We start from the raw sequence: 24,516 nt of genomic DNA, 5'->3' as shown, positions 1-24,516 counted from the left end.
AAAACTACAAAAACTCTGATGAATGAAATTTAAAAAGAACTAACTAAGTGGAAGATTCTCCATGTTGATAGATTAAAAAACTCAGTGTTGTCAGAGTTTCAGTTTTTCTATAGAATCAATGCAATCCCAATTAAAACCCGAGCCAATCATTTTGTGGATATTGATAAAATGACTCTCAAACTAATAGAGAGAGGCAAAAGACCCAGAATAGCCAACACAATATGAAGGAGCAGATCAAAGTTGGAGAACTGACTTATTCAACTTCAAGACTTACCACAGCTATGGTAACCAAGATAGCATGGTATTGGTGAAAGAACAACAACAACAACAACAAAACAATAAATCAATGGAACAGAGGAGAATACTCAGAAATAGATGCACATAAATTTAGTCAACTGAACATTGACAAAGGAGCAATAGCAATACATTGGAGCAAAGACAGTCTTTTCAACAAATGATGCTAAAACTACTGGGCATCCACATGCGGAAAAAAAAAATCTATATCCAGAACTTACACTCTTCACAAAAATTGACTCAACCCACTAAAAAAAAACTGTTAAAACTAATAAATTCAGTAAGGTTGCAGGATACAAAATCAAAATACAAGAATCTGCTATGTTTTAATACTAATAATGAACTGTCAGAAAGAGAAATTAAGTAAAAAATCCTATTTACAATTGCATCAAAAAAAGACCAAAATACTTAGGAATAAATGTAACTAAAGAGGTAAAAGACCTGTACACTGAAAACAAGAAAACATTGATGAAAGAAATGGAAGAAGACACAAATGAATGGGAAGATAGCCCATGCTCATGGATGAGAAGAATAATGTAGTTAAAATTCCCATAGTATCCAAAGCAATCTACACATTTGATGCAACCTCTATCAATATTCCAATGGCATTTTTCACAGAAATAGAATAAAGAATTCTAAAATTTGTATGGGACCACAAAAGACCCAAATAACCAAAGCAATCTTAAGAAAGAACAAAGTTGGAGAAATCATGATTCCTGATTTCAAACTATATTACAAAACTATAGCAATCCAAACAGTATGGTATTTATATAAAAACAAGACACACAGATCAAAGAAACAGAATAGAGAGCCCAGAAAGAAACACACATATTATGGTCAATTAATTTACAGCAAAGGAACCAAGAATGCGGAAAGGACAATCTATTCAATAAATGGTGCTGAGAAAACTGGACAGCCACATGCAAAAGAATGAAACTAGGCCACTATCTTACACCATCCACAAAAATAACTCAAAATGTATTAAAGACTTGAACATAAGACCTGAAATCATAACATTCCTGGAAGAAAATATAGGCAGTAAGGTCCTTGACATCAGTCTTGGTGATGATATTTTTTGGATTTAACACCAAAAGCAAAGGCAACAAAAGCAAAAATAAGCAAATGGGACTACATAAAACTAGAAAGCTTCTGCACAGCAAAGAAAAATGTCAACAAAATTAAAAGAAGTGAGAAAGAATAATTGCAAATTGTATCTCTGAAAAAGGGCTAATGTCCAAAATATATAAAGAACTCATGCAATTTATCAAAAAAAAACAATCTGACTAAAGAATGTGCAGAAGATCTGAATAGACATTTCACCAAAGAAGACATACAGATGGCCAAGAAGTACATAAAAACATGTTCAACATCATTCATCATTCATGAAATGCAAAATATCAAAACCACAGTGAGATATCACTTCACACCTGTTAGAATGGCTAGTATCAAAAATGCAAGAGGAAACAAGTGTTAGTGAGGATATAGAAAAAGGAAAACCCTCATGGACTATTGGGGGAGATGTAAACAGTACAGCTATTATGGAAAACACTATGGAGTTTCCTCAAAAAATTAAAAGTAGAACTATCATAAGATTTAGGAATTTCCCTTCTGGGTATTTACCCAAAGAAAATGAAAACATGAGCTCAAAAAAATACATGCACCCTCATGAGTGATACTCAGCCACAAAAAAGAATGAAATCTTGCTATTTGTGACAACGTGGATGGAGCTAAAGAGTACTATGCTAAGTGAAAGAAGCCAGACAGAGAAAGACAAATACCATATGATCTCACTTATATGTGGAATCTGAAAAACAAAACAAAACAAAACAAAACAAAACAAAACAAAACAAAACCACGCTTATAGATAGAACAGATTGGGGGTTGCCAGAGGTGGGAGGTGGGAAAAATGGTTGAAGGTGGTCAAAAGATTCAAACTTCCAATGTAAAACAAATAAGTGGATGTAATGTACAGCATGGTGATTATAGTTAATAATACTGTATTGTATATTTGAAAATTGCTAAGAGAGATCTTAAAAGTTTTCATCAGAAGTTATAATAATGTGTGGTGATGACTATTAACTAGACTTATTTGATAATCATTTTGCATTATATCCAAATATAATACAAGTACATGAATCATTATGTTGTATACCTGAAACTAAATATGTCAATTATATCTCAATTTTAAAGAATCACTCAAAATGGATCAGACCTATGTGTAAAATGCAGAGCTATAAAACTCCTAGAAGGTAACAGGAGAAAACCTAGATGACTTTGGGTACGGCAATAGTTTTTTAGATACAATATCAAAGATGTGGTGCATGAAAGAAATGATTGATAAACGATGGACCTTATCAGAATTAAAAATTTTTGTACTGTAAAAAGACAACGTCAAGAGAGTAAGAAAAATTACACTACACTGAGAAAAATTATTTGCAAAACACACATCTGTTAAAGGAACACTATTGTAAATATAAAAAGAACTCTTAAAATTCAATATGAAAACAAACAAAAAAAACAATTAAAAAGAACGGGCCAAATATCTTAGCAGACACCTCACCAAAAAAGATATACAAATGACAAATAATCATATGAAAAGATGCTTCACATCATATATCATATATCATCAGGGAAATGCAAATGAAATGCAAATGAAAACAAGACGCCACTACACACCTAGTAGAATGGCCCAAATCCAGAACACTGACCACATCAAATGCTGACAAGGATGTAGAACAGTAAGAACTCTCGCTGGTCACTGGTGGGAATGCACAAGGGTACAGCCACTTTGAAAAGCAGTGTGGTGATCTGTTACAAAGCTAAACACACTCTTACCATAGGATTCGGTGATTGCACTCCTTGGTATTTACCCAAACGAATTAAAAACTTAAATCTGTACAAAGCTTGTACACAGATGCTTAAAGCAGCATTATTCATAATTGCCAAAACTTGGAAGCAACCAAGATGTCCTTCAGTAGGAGAAAGGATAAATAAACTGTAGTACAGGCAGATAATGGATTGGTGTTCATTGCTAAAAGGAAATGAGCTGTCAAACCAGACTAAGACATGGAGGAATCTTAAATGCATATTACTAAGTTAAAAAAAAAGCCAATCTGAAAGGGCTACATACTATATTATGGAAAGGTCAAAACTGTGAAGTCAGTAAGGAGATCAGTGGTTTTCCAAGGTCTGGGAGAGGATGGAGGAGATGGAGCACAGAGGATTTTTAGGACAGTGGAAATATTCTGTATGATGTTCTAATAATGGATACATTTGTCAAAACCCATAAAATGTACACCACCAAAAGTGAATGCTGATGTGAACTATGAACTTTGGGTGATAATGATGTGCCAGTGTAGGTTCATCAGCTATAACAAATGTACCCCTCTGCTAGAAGATGTTGATAATGGGGAGGCTCTGCATGTGTAAGGCAAGGGGTATATGGAAAAATCTGTTCTTCTGCTTAATTTTGCTGTGAACTTATAACTCCCCCCTCAAAATAAAGTCTTTCATTAAAAAAAAAATCAAAATGTTGACAACATTAGCATATGTCTCTCTAAGTTAAAAGAAAAAGGAAGAAACTCAATACTTTTGTATTACTAGGGCAGAAAACCAACAACTCCTGATTTTCCGTCCTTATGTTCCTGTTGAAATGCTTGAGAAATAACAATTATTTGTACAAAACCTGTAGGAAATTCACTAACCAAAGCTCAGTGAAATCCTGAAGCCCAAGAGGGATGCCATGCAGGATGGGCAGCATGGGCCTGGGGAAGGAGAGAAATTCTCTGTTAATTGGTTCCCATTTTGGTTCTACCATACAGACAAGGGCTGATAGAACAATTATATTCATTGTGAGACTATAGCCTTTGGTTTTCTTCCACCTCCACTTTGCAGAGGAATTTTCACCTGGACCCATAGAATTTTGAAAGTTGGATTTCCTCCCTCAGTGTACAACCCAAGTTTCCTGAGGTGATTTCAGACCCTCACCCCAGCTTGCCTGAGGAATGCCAGTAGTCCAGTCCAGTAAAAGCCAATGGTCCTCTCTTGAAACACATCATGACCACAGTGTCAGTTGAATTGATTTATTTTAAGGAATGGTTTTATACATGCCAGTAAGTGTTCCATATAATGGGTTCTGTAGACATACCAGTCCATATTCATAATGAGGTGAAAAGTAGACTGAAGACTGAGAAGATTTTTCCATGTTTTGGCTGGGCTTTACTCCTTGTGTAAGCCCTGATGTGATCTTTCACCTCACCAAAACACATTTAACTTAAAATATTCCTTGTTTTATAGATTTCCAGGCCATGGGGCTGAAGAAAGGGATGTTTTTCAACCCAGACCCTTACCTGAAGATTTCCATTCAGCCTGGAAAGCACAGCATCTTCCCTGCCCTCCCACACCATGGACAGGAGAGGAGATCCAAGATCATAGGCAACACCGTGAACCCCATCTGGCAGGCTGAGGTGAGTGCTGTGGGCCCTGAGAAGAAACTTCAGTGACCAACTGACCATAAAGCAGCCTACATGCTATGCCCTCCTTTCTTAGAGCCCTAAACTGCTCTGTTTGTGGCTCTCCAGTCTTGGAAGGAGGCTGTGTTTTCTGTGGGTTATAACTCAGGGATCTTGACAGAGCCCCTCAAGGCAGTACCAGGAAACTGTTTGTTGCTCCTACACTCAGTAGCCCTGTTATAGCTCCTTCTTCTGATTCAGGACCTGCATCTGAAAGCAAGACAGCCTCTCTCTGCCTCTGTGTGGGAGAAGGAAGAGAAGAATTTTGATTTGAGCATTCTCACACCCCTCCTACATGTGCGGTCCTTAGGCAAGAGTGCCAAATTTTAAATGAGTCCCTCTAGACCAGTTCCAGAGATTCTAAAATTGCCAGGTTCCTGGGACAGGTAAATAGATAAGCCCCAAAATATCCTTGGGAATTACATATTGTTTGATCTAAATAAACATGAAACCTAATTGTGCATCCCATCTTCCTGCTAGGCAATTTGAAGGAGTATTGACAGTTTGTTTTGTCTCATGAAGGCCTGTCTCCACTCTCAAATGGGTCCTCTGCTGGCCAGGAGTGAGGAGGCTCCTGAGCAAAGCCACATGTGTGTCAGGCTGGGCTTCACAGTGGCTCAGTCCTCTCCTAGAGAACTAGCAGAAAGTTGTCACAACCCATTGGCAGCCTAACTCACATGCTTTAGCTTGAGGGTATGACCTGCTAACTGTGTAGCTTGGGGAGCAAAGAGGCTTAGGTCATGGGAAAGGCTACAGTATAATGTAGGGGTTAAAAGCACAGCTTTGCAGCCACACAAACCTTTGTTCAAATCCCAGTGTAGCCACTTGCTAGTTGTGTAGATTTAAGAAATCCGTCATCCTCATTCTGAGCCTCAGATTACCTTCATCCGTCTGTTACTGAAGGAAATATGTGACTCCTACCCAAGCCACTTGCTTTAGACAGGGCTCCTTCCTTTATTCTTCTGAGTATATCATCTATGATGTAGACCTTTCAAACATTCTTGAGCAAGAAAGTGTAATTAGATGTTTTGGGGCAAAGCTTTTTCATTGTCTCTTAAATTATACCACCTACTTCCTAGGCTTAATTAACCCTGACCCAGGCCTTACAGAAGAGCAACGTTACAGCTTTGAAGTTAGAGCAACATGAAGGAAATGGAATTATATTTAATCTTCCTATGACTTTGGTTATCAACAGATTCTAAAGCACTGAGAGTACCAGTAGCATGGAATAATGAATCTTAAATTATTTGTTCCTTTAGTCCAGGCTATTCTTGCCAATTATTTCTGGTCTCTTCATTGCATTCCTGGGGATAATACAAGATGCCACAGGAATTTATAGTACATGAAAAAAAAAAAAGAAGAAGAAGAAGCCTTCTCTCTTCTGAAGGACTTCAGAGCAACTTGTTCTAAAACATTTAGTCATAAAGGTATTATAAGTCTCAAAGAACATTTCAAAAATCCAGCACCATCAGAATGTTGTTTTTTTTTTTTTTGTTTTAAAATGTCAACTAGAATCTGCTTTAAGTTCTGCAATTATTTCTGAGTCTTTAGTTAAGATTTACTTCTCTCTGGAAGGATCCTGGCAAACTCTTGCTCGTCCTCTGCTCTTGAACTCCTGCATTCTATCCAACGTGCTGTGGTTGAAGTTGGTGTTCTAAAATAGGTTTTGCCACGTGTTTCCCTGATGAGGCTCAGATTGAGGATAACTGATTTCTCAAGTTAAACATCAAGTAACTAACTTGACTGCAAATCTGTACTTTCTTTTTTTTTGTAATTTTATTTATTTATTATTTATTTATCTTTCAATTTACATCCAAGTTAGTTAGCATAGTGCAACAATAATTTCAGGAGTAGATTCCAGTGATTCATCCTCTATGTATAACACCCAGTGCTCATCCCAGCAAGTGTCTTCCTTAATGCCCCTTACCCATTTAGCCCATCCCCCTCCCACAACCCCTCCAGCAACCTCCCGTTTGTTCCCAATATTTAAGAATCTCTTATGTTTTGTCCCCCTCCCTGTTTTTATATAATTTTTGCTTGCCTTTCCTTATGTTCATCAGTTTTGTATCTTAAATTCCTTACATGAGTGAAGTCATATAATATTTGTCTTTCTCTGACTGACTAATTTCGCTTAGCATAATACCCTCTAGTTCCATCCACATAGGTGCAAATGACAAGATTTCATCTATTTTGATTGCCGAGTAATACTCCATTGTGTGTATATATATACATGTATACATGTATATATATACATATATATATATAATCTTCTTTATCCATTCATCCGTCAATGGACATTCAGGCTCTTTCCATACTTTGGTTATTGTTGATAGCACTGCTATAAACATTGGGGTGTATGTGTCCCTTCAAAACAACCTATCTGTATCCCTTGGATAAATACCTAGTAGTGCAATTGCTGGATTGTAGGGTAGTTCTAGTTTTAATTTTTTGACGAACCTACATACTGTTTTCCAGAGTGGCTGCACCAGTTTCATTCCCATCAGTAGTGCAAAAGATGCAAATCTGTACTTTCAACCCCTAAAGTATACTATAGTGCCCAGTGCCCTGATGGAGAAACCAGTGCCCTGATGGAGGTACTTTGCATACCTCCTATGCAAAGTATTCCAGGACTTTGGTGAACCAGCATCACTTGCCACTTGTGTCAGGTATGGATGCATTTGGCTCTAAGCTAGAGGAACTGGGGCCAGCTCTGATATTTCTCACAAACAAGAAGTCCAGACAGAGGTGGTCCTGGTAGTGCAGCCACTGATAGAGCCATCAAGGATTCGGATCTCTGGGTCTTCGCACTGCACTGTTAGCAGATGGCTTTCATCCTCCTGTCTTAAAGCCTCAAACTCAAGTACCAGGCAGAAAGAAAGCCAAAATGCAAAGAGTCTTCTCCTTTTAAGACTTTGCATCTTTATTCTTTAAGGGAAGCACTTCCCAGAAAAAGCTCTATTACCTGTCACAGGACCTCTGTTTGGGAAAACTTAGTGTTCTGATTCCCCGACTCTATAGATAGGGAGGGCAGGGGAGAAGGTGGCTGGACATGGGTGTTGAATAAAACAACTTGTAGTGTGTGCAGTGTACTTCAGCTCTATTCCTCAGTACCTTGCTCCTCAGACATTATGTGAAGGCCACTCTTGAGAGCTACAGTACCCTACTGCCTCTCATGCTTTCACATGGCTGCATAGATGTCTTTGCTTATCTGCCTAGAGTGTGCATTCCCAACTAACCCAACTAGCAACACCTGCTCATCCATCAGGGCTCAACTAAAATATCACCTCCTGTGTGGGCTACTCCTTGACCCCGCCCACTCCAGGCCTCAGGAGGAAAGAGCTCCTTTCTCTCTGCCCCTTTGTCCAGACTTCTACCATACTGCCTTTTATTTGCACGTCTGTCTTCCCTGTGAGAGTTTGAGTTCCTCAAGGGAAGGAATCACACCCAATTTTTCTTAGCACCTCCAGTTCCTGGAACCTACTAGCAATAGGTTATATAAGACTTATCTAGGGCTTACTATTGCAAGTGTAAACATTTTATATAATTAACTCACTTAATCCTTACAACAACTCTATGAGATATATACTATTTTTATCCCCATTTAAAGAAGGGGAAACAAAGCATGGCAAAGTTAAGTAATTTTCCCAAGGTCTCAGAGCTGGTAAATGGCAGAACGAGAATTTGAAGCAGGTCATCTGCCTAAGAGCCTGATACTGATCAGTTTTGTGTTCAGATGGGTGTGAATAAATTCTGGAGAAAGTATCCATAGCTTATATCAGGTACTCAAAGTGATCAGTATAATCCCTCCCCTTCAGAGGAAAACTAAAGTTTAAATCTATAGCATTGGGTGATAAGGCCAAAAACAGTTATCAAAGAGCTTTATTTGGTCTTTCCAGCTAATCGTGAACTTCTGGAGGATAAGTCTGAAGGATTGATGAAAACTCTTTTAATGGGGAAATCCAGCTGAAATTCTTATGACTGATTATTCATTTAAGAAATGTTACTAAGTATATACACTGTAGTAGAAATAGAAGCCCCTGGAAGGACAGAGAATAATTGATAGGTAAGACCTCTCAGGCTGGTGGAAGGAGACAATACAATGAAATATATGTTCTAATCAAGGTGTGGACAGAATGCTGCAGCATACTGAGGGAAGACTTCCCCCATGGTGGGCTGTGGACTGAGGTCTTGATGGGTGAGGAGACATTTTTGGGGAGTGAGATGGGGGTCATCTAGGTAGAAGGAACAGCACGTGCAAAAGCACCAAGGCATCTCACAAACTCTTAGGGAACTGTTTAGAAATGCCATGTGGTTGGAGCTCATGGTACACACAGATAAGTGATGGTGATTGGGCTGGGCTTACTCCAGTTGCACACATCCAGCATGGCTCTCTTATTTCTTAAAAACAAAAGCTAATGTTGGCTTCTGGGTCTCACATTGTACCTTGGTGAATGAAATGAAGATTCCCTGCTCCTACAGAATTCATGCACGTCTTTAAATCTCTCTGCCAGCAGGTAAGTGAGAACCAAACTGTCCTATTTTCTATATACTGACTAATATACAAAGGATGTTCATGAGAAATAATTGAAGTTGCCTGCACTTAAAAGCAAGAATATCCTTTAATGTGTAGTTCAAATGCTAAATTTATTTCTGTGATTAATGCTGCATTAAAGTCTTATGTGATTTTTTTTAATTTATGCAAGTTCAGACTTGAAACATGTTTTTGCTGATTAAAACTTGCTAAATCTTAGAAAAATTATAGTTACTATCTGAATTTTAAAATAAGGAGGGAAAATGGAGAGAAATACATATTAAATGTAATATCAACTGAGAAAAATTTTAAAAGAGACTACCACATTGATTGATTTATCTCTTTTTTTATTATTATTACTGTAATTAGAAACTATTTTTACCCAGGGAGCACCTCTCCTTGATTTTCAGGTCTGTTTACTTTCCTGAATGGATATAATGAGGACTTATAAGATTATAGCTACACAGAGAAGTTAAATAGAAAATGGCAGCAACTGAAGAGTCTTGGGTTATTTATTCAGAGTGCCTATGTGGAGAGTATATTTATACCTCTAAATCAAACAAGAAACTCCTAAAAGCAAATTCTCAGAAATATCCAGTGGATTGAGCAAATATTAAAATCAAGCCTGGGGCGTTGGTGTTTGTCAGCATCCACTCCATTCCCTCTGTCTCAGCCCTCAAAGCTGGGTGGATTAATCCCATACATGTACACTATCAGCCTGATCCAGTATGGTCACAAGATTAGAAGACAAGGCTTTGCCTCCCAGAGCTTATATTCTAATGTAAGAAAATAAATAAATAAATAAATGAATGAATAAATAAATAAATAAATAACAAGACAATTGCAATGGAAAATAAGCAACACAAAAGAAATATTACATCGTCATATGATGTAGATAATGGAGAAGAGCTAACTTAGGTGTCCACAGCCCAGGAAGGACTTTCTGAATTACTGTCACATGAACTGAGAAGACAGATACACAAAGACCTGGTTAGATGTATGCTGCAGATAGAGGAAGTAGTTAGTATGAAGGGCCTGGGTGTACCAAACTTGCCATGCTTAAACAACAGCAAGAAGGTCATTGTGGCTGGAGAATAGCCATATGTGAAGGATGGGGGTGGAGTATAAGATGAGGTCGGGGAGAGAGTCAAGGTCCAGCTTCTTGTAAATCGTGGGAAGATTTTATGCTAAATGTGGTAAGAAGCCATTGGAGTAGGGAAGCATCATGTTCTGATCAAAATTTATACAAACATTCCTGCTGCTCTGTGTAGAATGCATTACAAAGAGGCAAGAATGGAAGCAGTTGATCTGGCTGTCATGGAGCAGCATGTGGCATGCTAATACAAAACGCCTAGAAAAGCCATATAAAAATTTTTTTTTAAACATTTGTGATAACATGAGAGAATGGTCAGGACAACAGACCTCATGTGGTCACGAATCTTGAGAGAAAGGAATTTCAAGTGAGCCAACTTTCTGCACCTGCTTTTATAAGAGGGCTAAGAAAGTAGGCCAAAAGCTGCTGAAGAGCAAAGAGGAGTTTTGTATAATTTGAGTGCTGAAGAGCCAAAACTTGAAGTTCTGGATCCTCCAAGGGTAGATGTCCCAGCAAAACCCTAGATTCTCAGTTGGACCCCTGGCTGGCTGCAGTGAAGGATCAGGACAAACCAGTGGTAGAAAACTTCAAGACAGCTCAAACAACTCAGTCAGTCTCTGATTAGTTAAAATAGTATCTCACCTCAGTAACAAGACAGACGGACCATGGGTGACTATTTTTGGAGTTATTAGAGGTAGATTTTAAACACTATTTTATATTTTTAAACTTAAGAAGCTCAACATAAATTTAAAAAATATATAAGTAGAAAATGCCCATTCATCTTGAAAATTAAGCAAAAAACTCCTAAAAAATACATGGGTCAAGGGATGCCTGAATGGCTCAGTTGGTTGAATGCCTGACTTGGGCTCAGGTCATGATCTCACAGTTCCTGAGTTCGAGCCCCTCGGCGGGCTCTGTACTGACAGCTCAGAGCCTGGATGGAGCCTGCTGCAGATTCCTTGTCTCCCTCTCTCTCTGCTCCTCCCTGCTCACGCTCTGTCTCTCTCTCTCTCTCACTCTCAAAAATAAATAAACATTAAAAAAAAATTATATGGGTCAAAGAAGAGATCACAATAAAAGAAAATACTTTGAACTGAATAATAATGAATATATGACATATCTAAGCTTGTGGGATGTAGCTAAATTAGAAGATAAGACAAGCTTTGGGGCCCCTGGGTGGCTCAGTCAATTAAGCATCCAACTTTGGCTCAGGTCATAATCTCATGGTTCCTGAGTTTGAGGTTCCTGAAGCCTTCTTCGGATTCTGTGTCTCCCTCTCTCTCTGCCCTCCCCCACTCGTGCTCTGTCTCTCTCTCTTTCTGTCAATAAATAAATAAACATTAAAAAAAAAAAGAGAATGGGACACCTGCGTGGCTCAATCGGTTGAGCGTCTGACTTTGGCCCAGGTCATGATCTCGCGGTTGGTGAATTCAAGCCCCACGTGGGATTCTGTGCTGACAGCTCAGAGCCTGGAACCGACTTTGTATTCTATGTCTCCCTCTCTCTGCCCCTCCCCCCCCTCAAAAATAAATAAACATTAAAAAGAATTTTTTTAATGAAAAAAAGAAGACAAGCTGATCCCAGTGAACCGAGTTTTCATGTGATCAAGCTACTGTACCAGTCCAATGAAGAGGATAAATGCAGAAATCACTGAATTAGAAAACAACTAAATGTGATAGAGAAAATTAACAAAAATTATAATGTAGTGATTATACATATATTAAAAAGATGAGTATTATGAAAATATTTACACTAATAAATTTGAAAATTTCAATGAAATGGAAAACACTCTTTACACGATATTTTTGTCATCATCTTTAAGGGATAACTTACATACATAAATACAATTTATTACATACAACAAGGGGAAAAACTGCATTAATTTAAAGCAAACAATTTGATTGTAGCAAGATTTCAGGACACAAGGTTAATATACAAAACGTCCATTGCTGTACAATGGTATATACAACAATAAACAAATGGAATTTGAAATTAAAAGCATAATGCATTTATATTACCATCCAATGAAACATTTAGCTATATATCTAATAAAATATATACAAGATCTATAAAAGAATAACCACAAACTATATTGAATGCATCTTCAGGAATAGAAAGATACTATTGTCAGGATACTAGTTCTTTCTAACATCGCTTATAAATTCAGCGCAATCTTAAAACCCCAGCAAGTTATTTTATGTATATTGTCAAACTGATCTAAAGCTTGCATGGAGAGGCAAAAGACCCAGAATATCTAACACATGAAGGAGAAGAACAAAATTGGAAGACCAATGCTACCCAACTTCAGAGCTGCAGTATCAAGAAAATGTGGTAATGGCAAAAAAACAAACAAGCAAATAAACAACAACAACAAAACAAAACAAAAAACCTAGACCAATGGAACAGAGTAGAGAGCCCAAAATTAGACCCCCACATAGCCAACTGATCTTTGGTGATCTTTGACAAAGTAATAAAAAGAATACAATGGAGGAAAAACCGTCTTTTCAACAAATGGTGCTGGAACAACTGGAAATCCACATGCAAATAAAAGAATCTAGAGACAGACCTTATACCCTTCACAAAGATTAATTCAAAAAGGATCATAGACCTAAATATAACATCCAAAATTATAAAACCTCTAGAAATTAACATAGAAGAAAACCTAAATGACCTTGGATTTGGTGGTACCTTTTTAGATATAAGATCAGAAACATGATCTGTGAATGAAATAACTGACAAGCTGGACTTCATTAAAATTAAAACTTCTCTGTGAAAGACTATATCAAGAGAATTAGAAGGTAAGCCACAGACTGGGAGAAAATATTTGAAAAATACATATCTGACAAATGACTGTTATCCAGAATATACAAAGAACTCTTAAAACTCAACAAAAAGAAAACAAATACTCGATTTAAAAATGGGCGAAAGGTCTTGACAGGCACCTCACCAGAGAAGATATACTGATGGAAAATAAACATATGAAAAGATGCTCCACGTCTTATGTCATCAGGAAAATGTAAATTAAAATAACAGTGAGATACCACAGCACACCTATTAGGATGGCTTAAATCCAGAGTACTGACAACACCAAAGATGGAGAGGATGTAGATCAACAGTAATTCTCATACATTGCTGGTGGGCTTGCAAAACAGTACATTCACTTTGGAAGAGAGTTTGGCAGTTTCTTAAAAACTAAATGTACTCTCACAATATGATCTAGCAGTCAAAGTCCTCAGTATGTATCCAAAGGATTTAAAAACATGTTCACACCAAAACCTGCACAAGAATGTTAATAGCACCTTTACACATAATTACCAAAACTTGGAAGCAACCATGATGTCTTTTGTTTTTCTTATAAATTTTAGAAAGCCCTTTGAATCTGCAAAAAAAATATTCTGGAATTTTGTTTGGAAATTTGTTGAATTGTATTAATGATTCCATTCTATGAAATGATATATCTCTCCATTTATTTAGGTCTTTAGTGTTATGTAGTCTTCAGTATACAGGTTTTGCATACTTTTTATTTTTTGGTCTATTGTAAGTGGAATCTTTTTCTCATTTCATTTCTAATTATTGCTGCTAATATATAAAATTTTCTATATTAGCCTTGAATCCTGCATTCATGCTAATTTCTTTTATTCAGTAGTTATTTTGTGTGAGGATATTTAGGTAAACAATCATGCTACAGCAAATAAAAGTAATTTTACTCAATTCTTTCAAAACTTGTGTCTCTTGATTTGTTTGTTTATTTTTGGTATTTGCCTTATTACAATGTCTAGGGCCCTGAGTACAATGTTGAAGGGGTGACGGAAGTCATCTTTGCTTTTTTACTGATATTAGGGGGAAAGCATTCAATATCTCACTACAAAGTGTAGCAATACTGGATTTTTTTGTACAGATGCTTTTCATCAGCTTAGGAATGTTTCCTTCTATCCCTAGTTTGCTGAGAATTCTTTTTTTTAATCATAGATGATATTGAATCTTATTAAACCCTTTTCTACACCTGTTGAAATTATTATATAATTTTTTTACTTTATTAATATGGTAAATTACCATGATTGATTTTCTGATGTTAGATCAACCATGCATTCCTAAAATGAATTCTACTTGGTAAACTGTATCATTATTTTTATGTATTTATATTTTATGTTGGGTTCCTTTTACTAATTTTATTAAGAATTTTTGCCTGTACATTCATGAAGAATATTTATCTGCAGTTTTCTTTTATTAGCCTGGTATGATTGTAATGCTGGTCTTATGAAATGAGTTTTTGAAGTTTTCCTTATTTTATATATTCAAGAAGGGTTTGTGTATAATTATTATTTCTTCCTTAAATGTTTGTTAGAATATATGAGTGAAGACATTTTAGACTGTAGTTTTAAAATATGTGAGAAAGTTTAAAATATGAATTCACTTTTTAAAAGTAGAAATAGGGTTATTCAAGTTAACTAATTCTTCATGAGTAAGCTCCAGTAATTTGTGTCTCTCAAGGATTATTGCCATTTCTTCATGTTACTTTTCATAGGGTTGTTCAAAATAGTGTTTTATTATCCTTTAATGTTTATAAACTCGCTAAGGATAATTTCTCATTTTTTAAAATGTTTATTTATTTTGAGAGAGAGAGAGCACGAGCAGGTGAGGGGCAGAGAGAGAGAGAGAGAGAGAATGAATCCGAAGCAGGCTCCATACTGTCATCATGGAGCCCAATGTGGGGCTCGATCTCACAACTATGAGATCATGACCTGAGCTGAAATCAAGAGTTGGACGCTTAACCAGCTGAACCACCCAGGCACCCCATTTTTGTTAACCAATCTAGCTATGGGTTGATTGGTTAATTTGTTGATTTATTTCAAAAGAACCAGCACTTGACATTGATAATTTTCTCTAAATTTCTTTGTTTCCTAATTCTTTCTATTTTTACTCTTAATTTTATTTTTTGCCTTTGTTGCTTTCTTTCTACTTACTTTAGGCTTATTTTGCTCTTCTGTTTCTAGCCTCTTATGGTGACATTTTAGGTTTTGATTTTAGACTTATTTTTCTTCTCTAATATGATCATCTAAAAGCTAGTAATTTTCTTCTAAACAGTGGTTTAGCTGCATTCCATGAATATGACATTTTTTTATTTTCATCATCATTCAGTTCAACACATTTTCTAATATTCCTTCTTTGACCCATGGATGATTTTGAACTGGATTGTTTATAGTCCAAATTTTAGGTTTTTCCTAAATAGCCTCTTGCTACTAATTTCTATTCCAATTTTATTGTGATCAGAAAATAGACCTGATATGATCTCAAACTACTTAAATACATTGAGCTTTGTCTTACAGTCCAGCATATGGTATATTTTGGTGGATTTATTACGTGCACTTGGAAAGAATGTGTATTCTATTATTTTATGTAGTGGTCTGTAAAAATCAAATTCCAGGTACTGTTCTTTTTGTCTAGCTTTTTATCAATTTCTGAGGAAAAGATGCTTAAATCTCCTGCTATGATCAGGGAATTATCTATTTCTCCAGTTCTGTCAATTTTTGCTTCATGTATTGTAAGGCTCTTTTGTTAGGTACATGCATTCTAATGTTTTCCTGATGAATTGGCCCTTTTAACATTGTGAAACATCTCTCTTTGAAATATCCTATCTTTGATAATACCCTTTGTCTTGAAGGCTAATTTATCTCACATTAATGTAGCAACTCCAGCTTTCTTATATTTGATATTTGAATGGTGTATCTATTTTCATCTATTTACTTTCAAGTATCTGTGATCTTACACTAAAGGTGCATATCCTATAGACAGTATATACTTGGGTCTTGCTTTTCACCTATTATGATAATCTCTGCCTTTAAATAAGAGTATTTATTTAGTTCATTGCCATTTAATGTAATTATTCATATGGTTGTATTTAGGTCTGTTATTTTTTCATTTGTTTTCTGTCTGTCCATAATTTTTTCAGTTTTTTCTTCTTTTCTTTCCTTTTGGATTATTTGAGTACTTTTTAAAATTCCATTTTAATTCATCTATTGGATTTTTAGCTACACGTTTTTACATTACTTTCTTTGTAGTTGCTTTAGGGACTACAAAGACCTTACTATATTTTCATTATCTACATTGACTTAATTTATACCACTTCACAAATGTGTGGTAACATTTCAACAATATTTACCTTCATTTACCTGTGCCTGTGATCCTTTACATTATATTTGCCATATGTAGTGCATTTTACAATGTGTTATAAACCCCACATGACTATTTATAATTTTTTTCTTTAAACAGACATATATATTTTAAATAAGTTAAGAAAAAGTATAGTCCCTCATGCTTCCCCCAGTTATTTCCTGTTTCTAATATTTTTCATTCATTTCTGAAGATCCAGGTTTCCTTCAGGTATCATTTCCCTTAGGTGTGGAACCCTTCCTGTGGCATTTCTTGTAGAGTGACAACTAATTCTCCTAATTTTTTGTTTATCTGAACGTTTTAATTTCATCTTGGAAGATATTTTCATTCGATATGAAGTTCTGGGTGACTGGTATTTCCACCCCCCAAAACTTTAAAAATGTTGTCCCACTGTGTTATGGCCCCACTGTGTTATGGTCTCTGTAGTCTCTAGTAAGAAATCTGCAATATTTTAAATCATTGCTCCCCTGTATGGAAGGTGTCGTTTTTCTTTGTTGGTTCAAGTTTGTCTCTTTATCTTTGATTTTCAAGTTTGATTATGAAATTTCTAGGTATAGTTTTTTTTGCATTAGTTTCCTAAGGCTACCATATACATTGTTCTGCCATATACAGAAATGTATTGTTTCAAAGTTCTGGAGACAAGAAGTCCATAATCAAGGAGTAGGCAGGGTTGGTTCCTTCTGATTGCCCTAAGAGCAAATTCCATGCCTCTGCCCTAGCTTCTGGTGATGCTGGCAGTCTTGGGCACTTCTTGGCTTGTAGATGTGTCACTCCAATCTCTGCCTGCTTCTTTACATGGCGTTCTAACCATATGTCTCTGTGTCCATATTACACCAGTAATACACCTAATACATAAATATACCAGTCACATTGGATTAGGGCCCACTTTAATCACCTCATCTTAACTTGATTACATCACAAAGACTATTTCTAAATATGATTACATTTATATGTTTAGAGCTTCAGCATATTTTGGAGGGACAACACAATTCAACCCATAACAGTTTTCTTATAATTTATCCTATTGATTCACTGAACTTATGTTTTCACCAAACTGGTGAAGTTTGGCCATCATTTCTTCAAATATTTTTATGTTGAGTGCTCGCTTTCCTTTTTTTCTTGGACTCCACATACTATATGTTAGACCTTTGGATATTGTCCTACAGGTCATACAGGTACAACTGTAAGGCAGTTCTCTTTCTTCCTGTAATTGGATCATTTCTATTGATCTGTCCTCAATTTCACTGACCCTTCTCTATCACCTCCATTCTATTATTATCTCCATTCAATGAATTTTTTCATGTATTAGATTTTCTTATTCTAAAATTGCAATTTGGTTTTGTTTATGTTATTTGTACTTTGCTGATAATGTTTTTAATCTATTTAATCATGACAAGTATATTTTCCTTTACCTCACTGAGTATATTTGCAAGAGCTTATCTTTAAAGTCCCTTTCTGATAATTCTAACATATGGGTCATTTTTTGTTATTTGTTATTTTGTTGTTTTTGCCATAACAGGCAGTTAGCTTGGTTTAGGCTTACACTGCTATGTGTGTGGTGAGAAACAGCTCAGATCTCAGTTCAGTTCTTTAAGCCCTAACTGCAAGCTGATTTCATTTCCCCTGTGCATATATGATTCTGTGATCAGCCAGAAACTAGGGCTGAGTTTACAAACAGAATGTGGGTGCTTTCCTTCTTTGCCTCTCTTCTTTCTGGCATTCTTCTTTCACTCTTTGTTGATGCTGGTTACACCAGGCTCCTCTGCCTGGTTCTACCAGCCAAAAATATGTTAGGGTTTTTATTGAAATTTTAGCTGCTGTGCACTTCTGTTGGAATAACTGTAGCTGCATTCAGGTCAAAGACCCCCAGTCCCTTATTTCACCGAACAAGTTTTCACAATTCAACTGTATCACAAGTATAAACAATCCTTTTACACTTTTCTGGACATTGCCAGAATTTGGATTTTTTTTAAACAAGCAACAATGGCTGGCTTTCTTCTGTGCTATTCTTTTTAAGGTGCTGTTAAAATCTATTAAACTTAAAAAATAAATCAATATAAGCTACCATATTGACAACATGAAGGAGAAAAATCATGTTTATCCCAGTAGACCCAGAAAATGTAGTTGGCAAAATTTAATATTCATTCTTGATTTTTAACAACTTTCAGAAAACTGAAAATAGAAGAGAACCTCTTCAATCTGATAGAGGATTTAAAATATTAAGAATAATAATGATAAAATCTGCATCATATTGAAATACTTTTAAACATCATATTAAAATACTTTTACTTGAAATTGAGAACAAGATAACAACAAGATAACATGCTTTAGCCACTTCATTTAATATTTTATTAAAGATCCATCCAATGGAATACAGCAAAAATAAAGAAAATATATCACGATTGGAAAGGAATACTGTACTTATTCTCAAATAACATTGTTTAAGTAAATAGTGTAAAATAATTAATAAACCATTAGAATTAATAAGTGAATTTAACCAGGTCACTAAATAATAAAAGGTTAATATATAAACATAAATTGTATTTCTATGTGCAAATAGAAAATAAAATTTTTAAAAAGATGCCATTTACAATAGTACCACAAAACATAAAGTACCTAGGAATAAATCAAACAAAAAGACCTCTATATGAGTATGCAAAATTTCTAAGAGAAATTAAAAACAGCTTAAATAAAGAGAGATGTTATATGTTTAAGACTTATAAAATTCAATATTGTTAAGGTATCAATTCATTCTCAAATTGATTTGTGGATTCAGCAAATCCCAATCAAATCCTAAGAGGTATTTCTAATGTTACTTGACAAGTTAATTCTAAATCTATGTAGAAATACAAAAGGTCAAGAATAGGCAAGAAAATCTTGAAGAAGAAAAGCAGAAGGACTTATGCTTCCAGATGCCATGGTAAATATAAAGCTATAGGAATTAAGATAGTATGCATTGGCATAGACAAATAACTATTATATTTAAGTAAATAGATTAGAATAACAAATTAGATACATACACATTGTTTCATGACAATGGTGATATATTGCAATATAGTAAGGGAAGAAGAGCCTATTCAAAATTTGGTGCTGGGTTAATGTACTATCCATATAAAAAACAAATGAATCTTGGGGTGCCTGGGTGGCTCAGTCAGTTAGGCATCCGACTTCGGCTCATGTCATGATCTCACAGTTTGTGAGTTCAAGCCCCACGTTCGGCTCTGTGCTGATAGCTCAGAGCCTAGAGCCTGCTTCAGATTCCGTGTCTCCCTCTCTCTCTGCCCCTCCCCTGCTCACGCTCTGTCTCTCTCTCTCTCTCTCTCTCAAAAATAAATAAACATTAAAAATTTTTTAAAAAATGAATTTTTAATGCAGTCTCATAGCATATATAAAAATCAATTCCCAATAGATTATAAATCTAGATATGAAAGTTTAACTTTAAGCTTCTACATACAAGAATTCTTTCATGACCTTGTGGGAGCCAAAAAAAAGGTCCTAAATAGAACATGGAAAACATTAACCATAAAGCAAAAGCTCGGTTAATTGGATGACATTGAAATTATGAGTGTCTGTTCATCAAAACTCTACATTAAGAGCAAGCCTACCTAGAGAGCAAAGAACTAGTATCTAGAATGTACACACTACCCCTATGAATCAAGAAGAAAAGGACACATACTAACAGAAAAATGAACCAAAGACTTGAACAGGCGCCTCACAAAGGAGGTTGTCCAAATGCCAATATACACATAAAAAGGTTCTCAGCTTCATTAGTCATCCAGGACTGAAAATTAAAAGTACAGTGTGATACCACTGCACACCCACCAGAATGGCTAAAATGAAGGAGATCAACAATAACTATTGCTGGCGAGGTATGGAACAAATAAGATTCTCACATTCTGCCGATGCTGGGGTGGTGTGAGAGGGAGGAGGGGGAGAAAGGACATCAGTTAACAAGCAGTTGCAGAAGCTAGGTGGGAGATGATGAAGCTTGGACCAGAATGGTGGCAGTGAATATAGAGAAGTGTAGGTGTAGCCATAATTAGCCATTATGCCTCACTTTTGTCTACTGGGTCCCTTCAATATCCTCAGCTATTATGCACTTAAAATAGGGCTCTGGCATGTGAGAGGGACTTCAAGCAGCACAGGTAGCTCAGGGAAGCTCCTACTTGTAAGGCTGGCTATGAGTCTATGGTAGGTACCAATAACCAAAACATTATCTTACGGTTAAGCCACAAACCACTGCCCTGACAACTGGAAGTGTCAGATGTGGGCATGAACTCACAAGAGTCAGGCATGGATTGACCACTTAGAGTACTCTTCTAGATACCAAGTAGGAATAGGTTGTTACCACACTTAATCACTCCAACAACATCTTGAGGAGGTAAGAATGTTTACTCAACTCCCTGCTAGTAATTAGCAGGGAAATGGCCAAAACCTGACTGACCAAGCAGAGCAAGGGGATCAGGTTAGGCTACAAGCCTCATCCTCCAGAGATAAATAAAGGAGCCTGGCCAAGGCTCATGATCTGTAGAAAGTAAGGACAATTGCTAAATGATTACTGTAATCAGCCAGCCCTAACAGGTTTTAACCAAACTCTGATTGGTTTCAAATAGGTTGTTAACCCCAGTCCTGACTGATTAGAAATTGAGAGATAATTTACTCAGAAATTAAATTGTACTTTTGACCTGGACTAAGTGAACAGTTTCATAAACACAAAAATCACATTTATGAAAGAAAAGCATTCTTCAAAATGCAAAGCTGACTTTGGTGGTGAGTGAGAAGCCCTAACCCAACAGCCCTGTCCCAGGGCAGTAGTTTTTGAGAAAGATTTTTTGAAGTTCTCTGATACAATGATCATCTAAGCACCAAATCAGTTATTGTAGTTCGTTAAACCAGGGGTTTAAAATCATCTGAAAGGAACTCATGAATGAACACCCATGTAAAAACACAAGAGGTTCGACTCCATAATACTGCCTCTGGTTCCCAGGTGATGCCTGAGGCTCATCCACTGAACTCAGAGGCACATTTTTTTTTTAATATGAAATTTATTGTCAAATTGGTTTCCATACAACACCCAGTGCTCATCCCAAGCCTTTTCCCACTTTCCCCTCCCTCCCACCCCCCATCAACCCTCAGTTTATTCTCAGTTTTTAAGAGTCTCTTATGGTTTGCCTCCCTCCCTCTCTAACCTCTTCTTTTTTTTTCTTCCCCTCCCCCATGGTCTTCTGTTAAGTTTCTCAGGATCCACATAAGAGTGAAAACATATGGTATCTGTCTTTCTCTGTATGACTTATTTCACTTAGCATAACACTCTCCAGTTCCATCCACGTTGCTACAAAAGGCCATATTTCATTCTTTCTCATTGCCATGTAGTATTCCATTGTATATATAAACCACAACTTCTTTATCCATTCATCAGTTGATGGACACCTAGGGTCTTTCCATAATTTGACATTGTTGAAAGTGCTGCTATAAACATTGGGGTACAAGGGCCCCTACGCACCAGCACTCCTGTATCCCTTGGGTAAATTCCTAGCAGTGCTATTGCTGGGTCATAGGGTAGATCTATTTTTAATTTTTTGAGGAACCTCCACACTGTTTTCCAGAGTGGCTGCACCAGTTTGCATTCCCACCAACAGTGCAAGAGGGTTCCCGTTTCCCCACATCCTCGCCACCATCTATAGTCTCCTGATTTGTTCATTTTAGCCACTCTGACTGGCATGAGGTGGTATATGAGTGTGGTTTTGATTTGTATTTCCCTGATGAGGAGTGACGTTGAGCATCTTTTCATGTGCCTGTTGGCCATCTGGATGTCTTCTTTAGAGAAGTGTCTATTCATGTCTTCTGCCCATTTCTTCACTGAATTATTTGTTTTTTGGGTGTGGAGTTTGGTGAGTTCTTTATAGATTTTGGATACTAGCCCTTTGTCCGATATGTCATTTGCAAATATCTTTCCCCATTCCATTGGTTGCCTTTTAGTTTTGTTGATTGTTTCCTTTGCAGGAGGCACACGGTTTGATTATCAACTGGCTGAAGTGCTCCTTATACTTGTCTGTTAGCATGATTTTACAGCCTCTGAGGAAATAAGAAGTGGAGGTTTTGAGAACGCAATAAAACCCAATGCCTCCTAATGTCTCATGAATAGAGCGAGCTGAGTGAGGGCTGGCTCAGCACATCCATCCATGGGGTCAGAGTGTGCTGGAGTTGACTTTTGTGGGCTCACAGCGTCCACTACGCACATCTCTCCCCAGCCTATTTAGTGAAGTCTGCTGTGGGAGTATTTATACCAAGAAAACTTGCAAACACTACAAATCAAAGATGGGATGGGGTGGTGCCTCTTTCACTGATCAAAATTTGTTAAGCTAATGACATCCTCCAGGGCTGATACCAAAAATCAAAAGTGAGGCTAGAGTCATAGGTACCCAATCTAGGTGGATTTCTAAGCATAAAGGCTTGAGAGGTAAAGAAATCAAGTACAGATGAGCCAAAGGGGAGGATCTAGAAACCAAGGAAGACAAGGGTCGGGGATGATGGAGCAGGCAGGTGGGAGATGCCCTGGGGAATTTCAGAGGCGGTATGCAGTTGTGCTTAGCACACCCATACAAGCTGATCACATTTATTTGAAAGAATGAAAAAAACAAAGCCAATGGGAACTAACTCATAGAAACTGCCAAATCCTGTGGTTTGCTTTCCTTACTCATTTAATAGAAATGCTGTTTCAGCAAGGCCCATCTCTGGCAGTGATCCTGTCCTTTTGGGAGGCCTACAGCAGATCCCCATCTTTGCCTCCCTCGTTCTTGTCTTGCAGGAAGTAATGGCTGTGCCCCAGGGATAAATCCCAACTCATGTCAGGCTTTAATCTGTTTAGCTTTCTCAGCTTTTTCAGTGCTTTGGGTAATTTATCTAGAAAAAATAAAGATATATGAACAAAAGCAAATATAGACAACGGTATTTTTAATGTTAAAAATACCAGGGAAAATCAATAGAGTTCTTGTCATATTATCAATGACTTTAATTTGCAATTTTGTTACAACTGAATTACTGTGTTAGGCTATTGATTTCATGTATTATGAAATTATTATTATGGTACCAGCATGATTAATTAGCTAATCTCACATTTTTGGGGTTTGGTTTGTTTTAAAGACAATATATGTATCTGGAAAAATCTTCTGGTAAACATTTAGGTCACTAACTATATCCATCTTTGTCTAAGAAAACATTACATTTAAGGGAGGCATTAGTGGGTATGGGTGTAACTTAGTGCATTTGTAAGAAAGACATACAGACAGAAGTAATACAGCACAATTCCAGTGATTAACAGAACAATTGAAAGGGAATATTATGCAGCCCACACTTAACATTAAAGAGCAGATGGTAAATCCACCTGATGGTACAGGGAAGAGAAGGGAGTCTGGCCCTAGATGTTGGACCAGCTCTTTAGACATGGATCCCTTAGTGACCTGACTTTTCCTCTGAGCATATAAATACCAAATCTGAGGGGCGCCTGGGTGGCTCAGTTGGTTAAGCGTCCGACTTCGGCTCAGGTCATGATCTCACGGTCCGTGAGTTCGAGCCCCGCATCGGGCTCTGTGCTGACAGCTCAGACCCTGGAGCCTGCTTCAGATTCTGTGTCTCCCTCTCTCTCTGACCCTCCCCCGTTCATGCTCTGTCTCTCTCTGTCTCAAAAATAAATAAACATTAAAAAAGTATATATATAAAAAAAATAAAAAACAAATACCAAATCTGAGGCCACACAGCATATAAACCCTTTCAAATATTCACCTTTAAATATACCATTTTATATCTTTTGTTTATTTATTTACTTAGAAAGAGAGAGTGTGTGTACCTGTGTGTATGAGTGAGGGAAGGGCATAGAGAGAGAGGGAGAGAGAGAATCCCAAGCAGGCTTAGCACTG

At 36.7% G+C, this 24,516-nt stretch overlaps 1 protein-coding gene across 1 annotated transcript in view; it reads left to right on the top strand.

Annotated features, from left to right (window-relative positions):
• HECW1 (HECT, C2 and WW domain containing E3 ubiquitin protein ligase 1) overlaps positions 1-24,516 on the top strand; it is a 400,133-nt gene that overhangs the window by 250,872 nt on the left and 124,745 nt on the right. Inside the window, exon 10 of the mRNA XM_042963608.1 lies at positions 4,591-4,760. Coding sequence (XP_042819542.1) covers positions 4,591-4,760 — 170 coding nt within the window. The remainder of the gene's footprint in view (positions 1-4,590; positions 4,761-24,516) is intronic.

Source organism: Panthera tigris, chromosome A2 (assembly GCF_018350195.1).
Source record: "Panthera tigris isolate Pti1 chromosome A2, P.tigris_Pti1_mat1.1, whole genome shotgun sequence".
Taxonomy (NCBI): Eukaryota; Metazoa; Chordata; class Mammalia; order Carnivora; family Felidae; genus Panthera; species Panthera tigris.
Note: the sequence above shows the minus strand (reverse complement) of the source record. Positions and strands in the feature narration are given on the sequence as shown.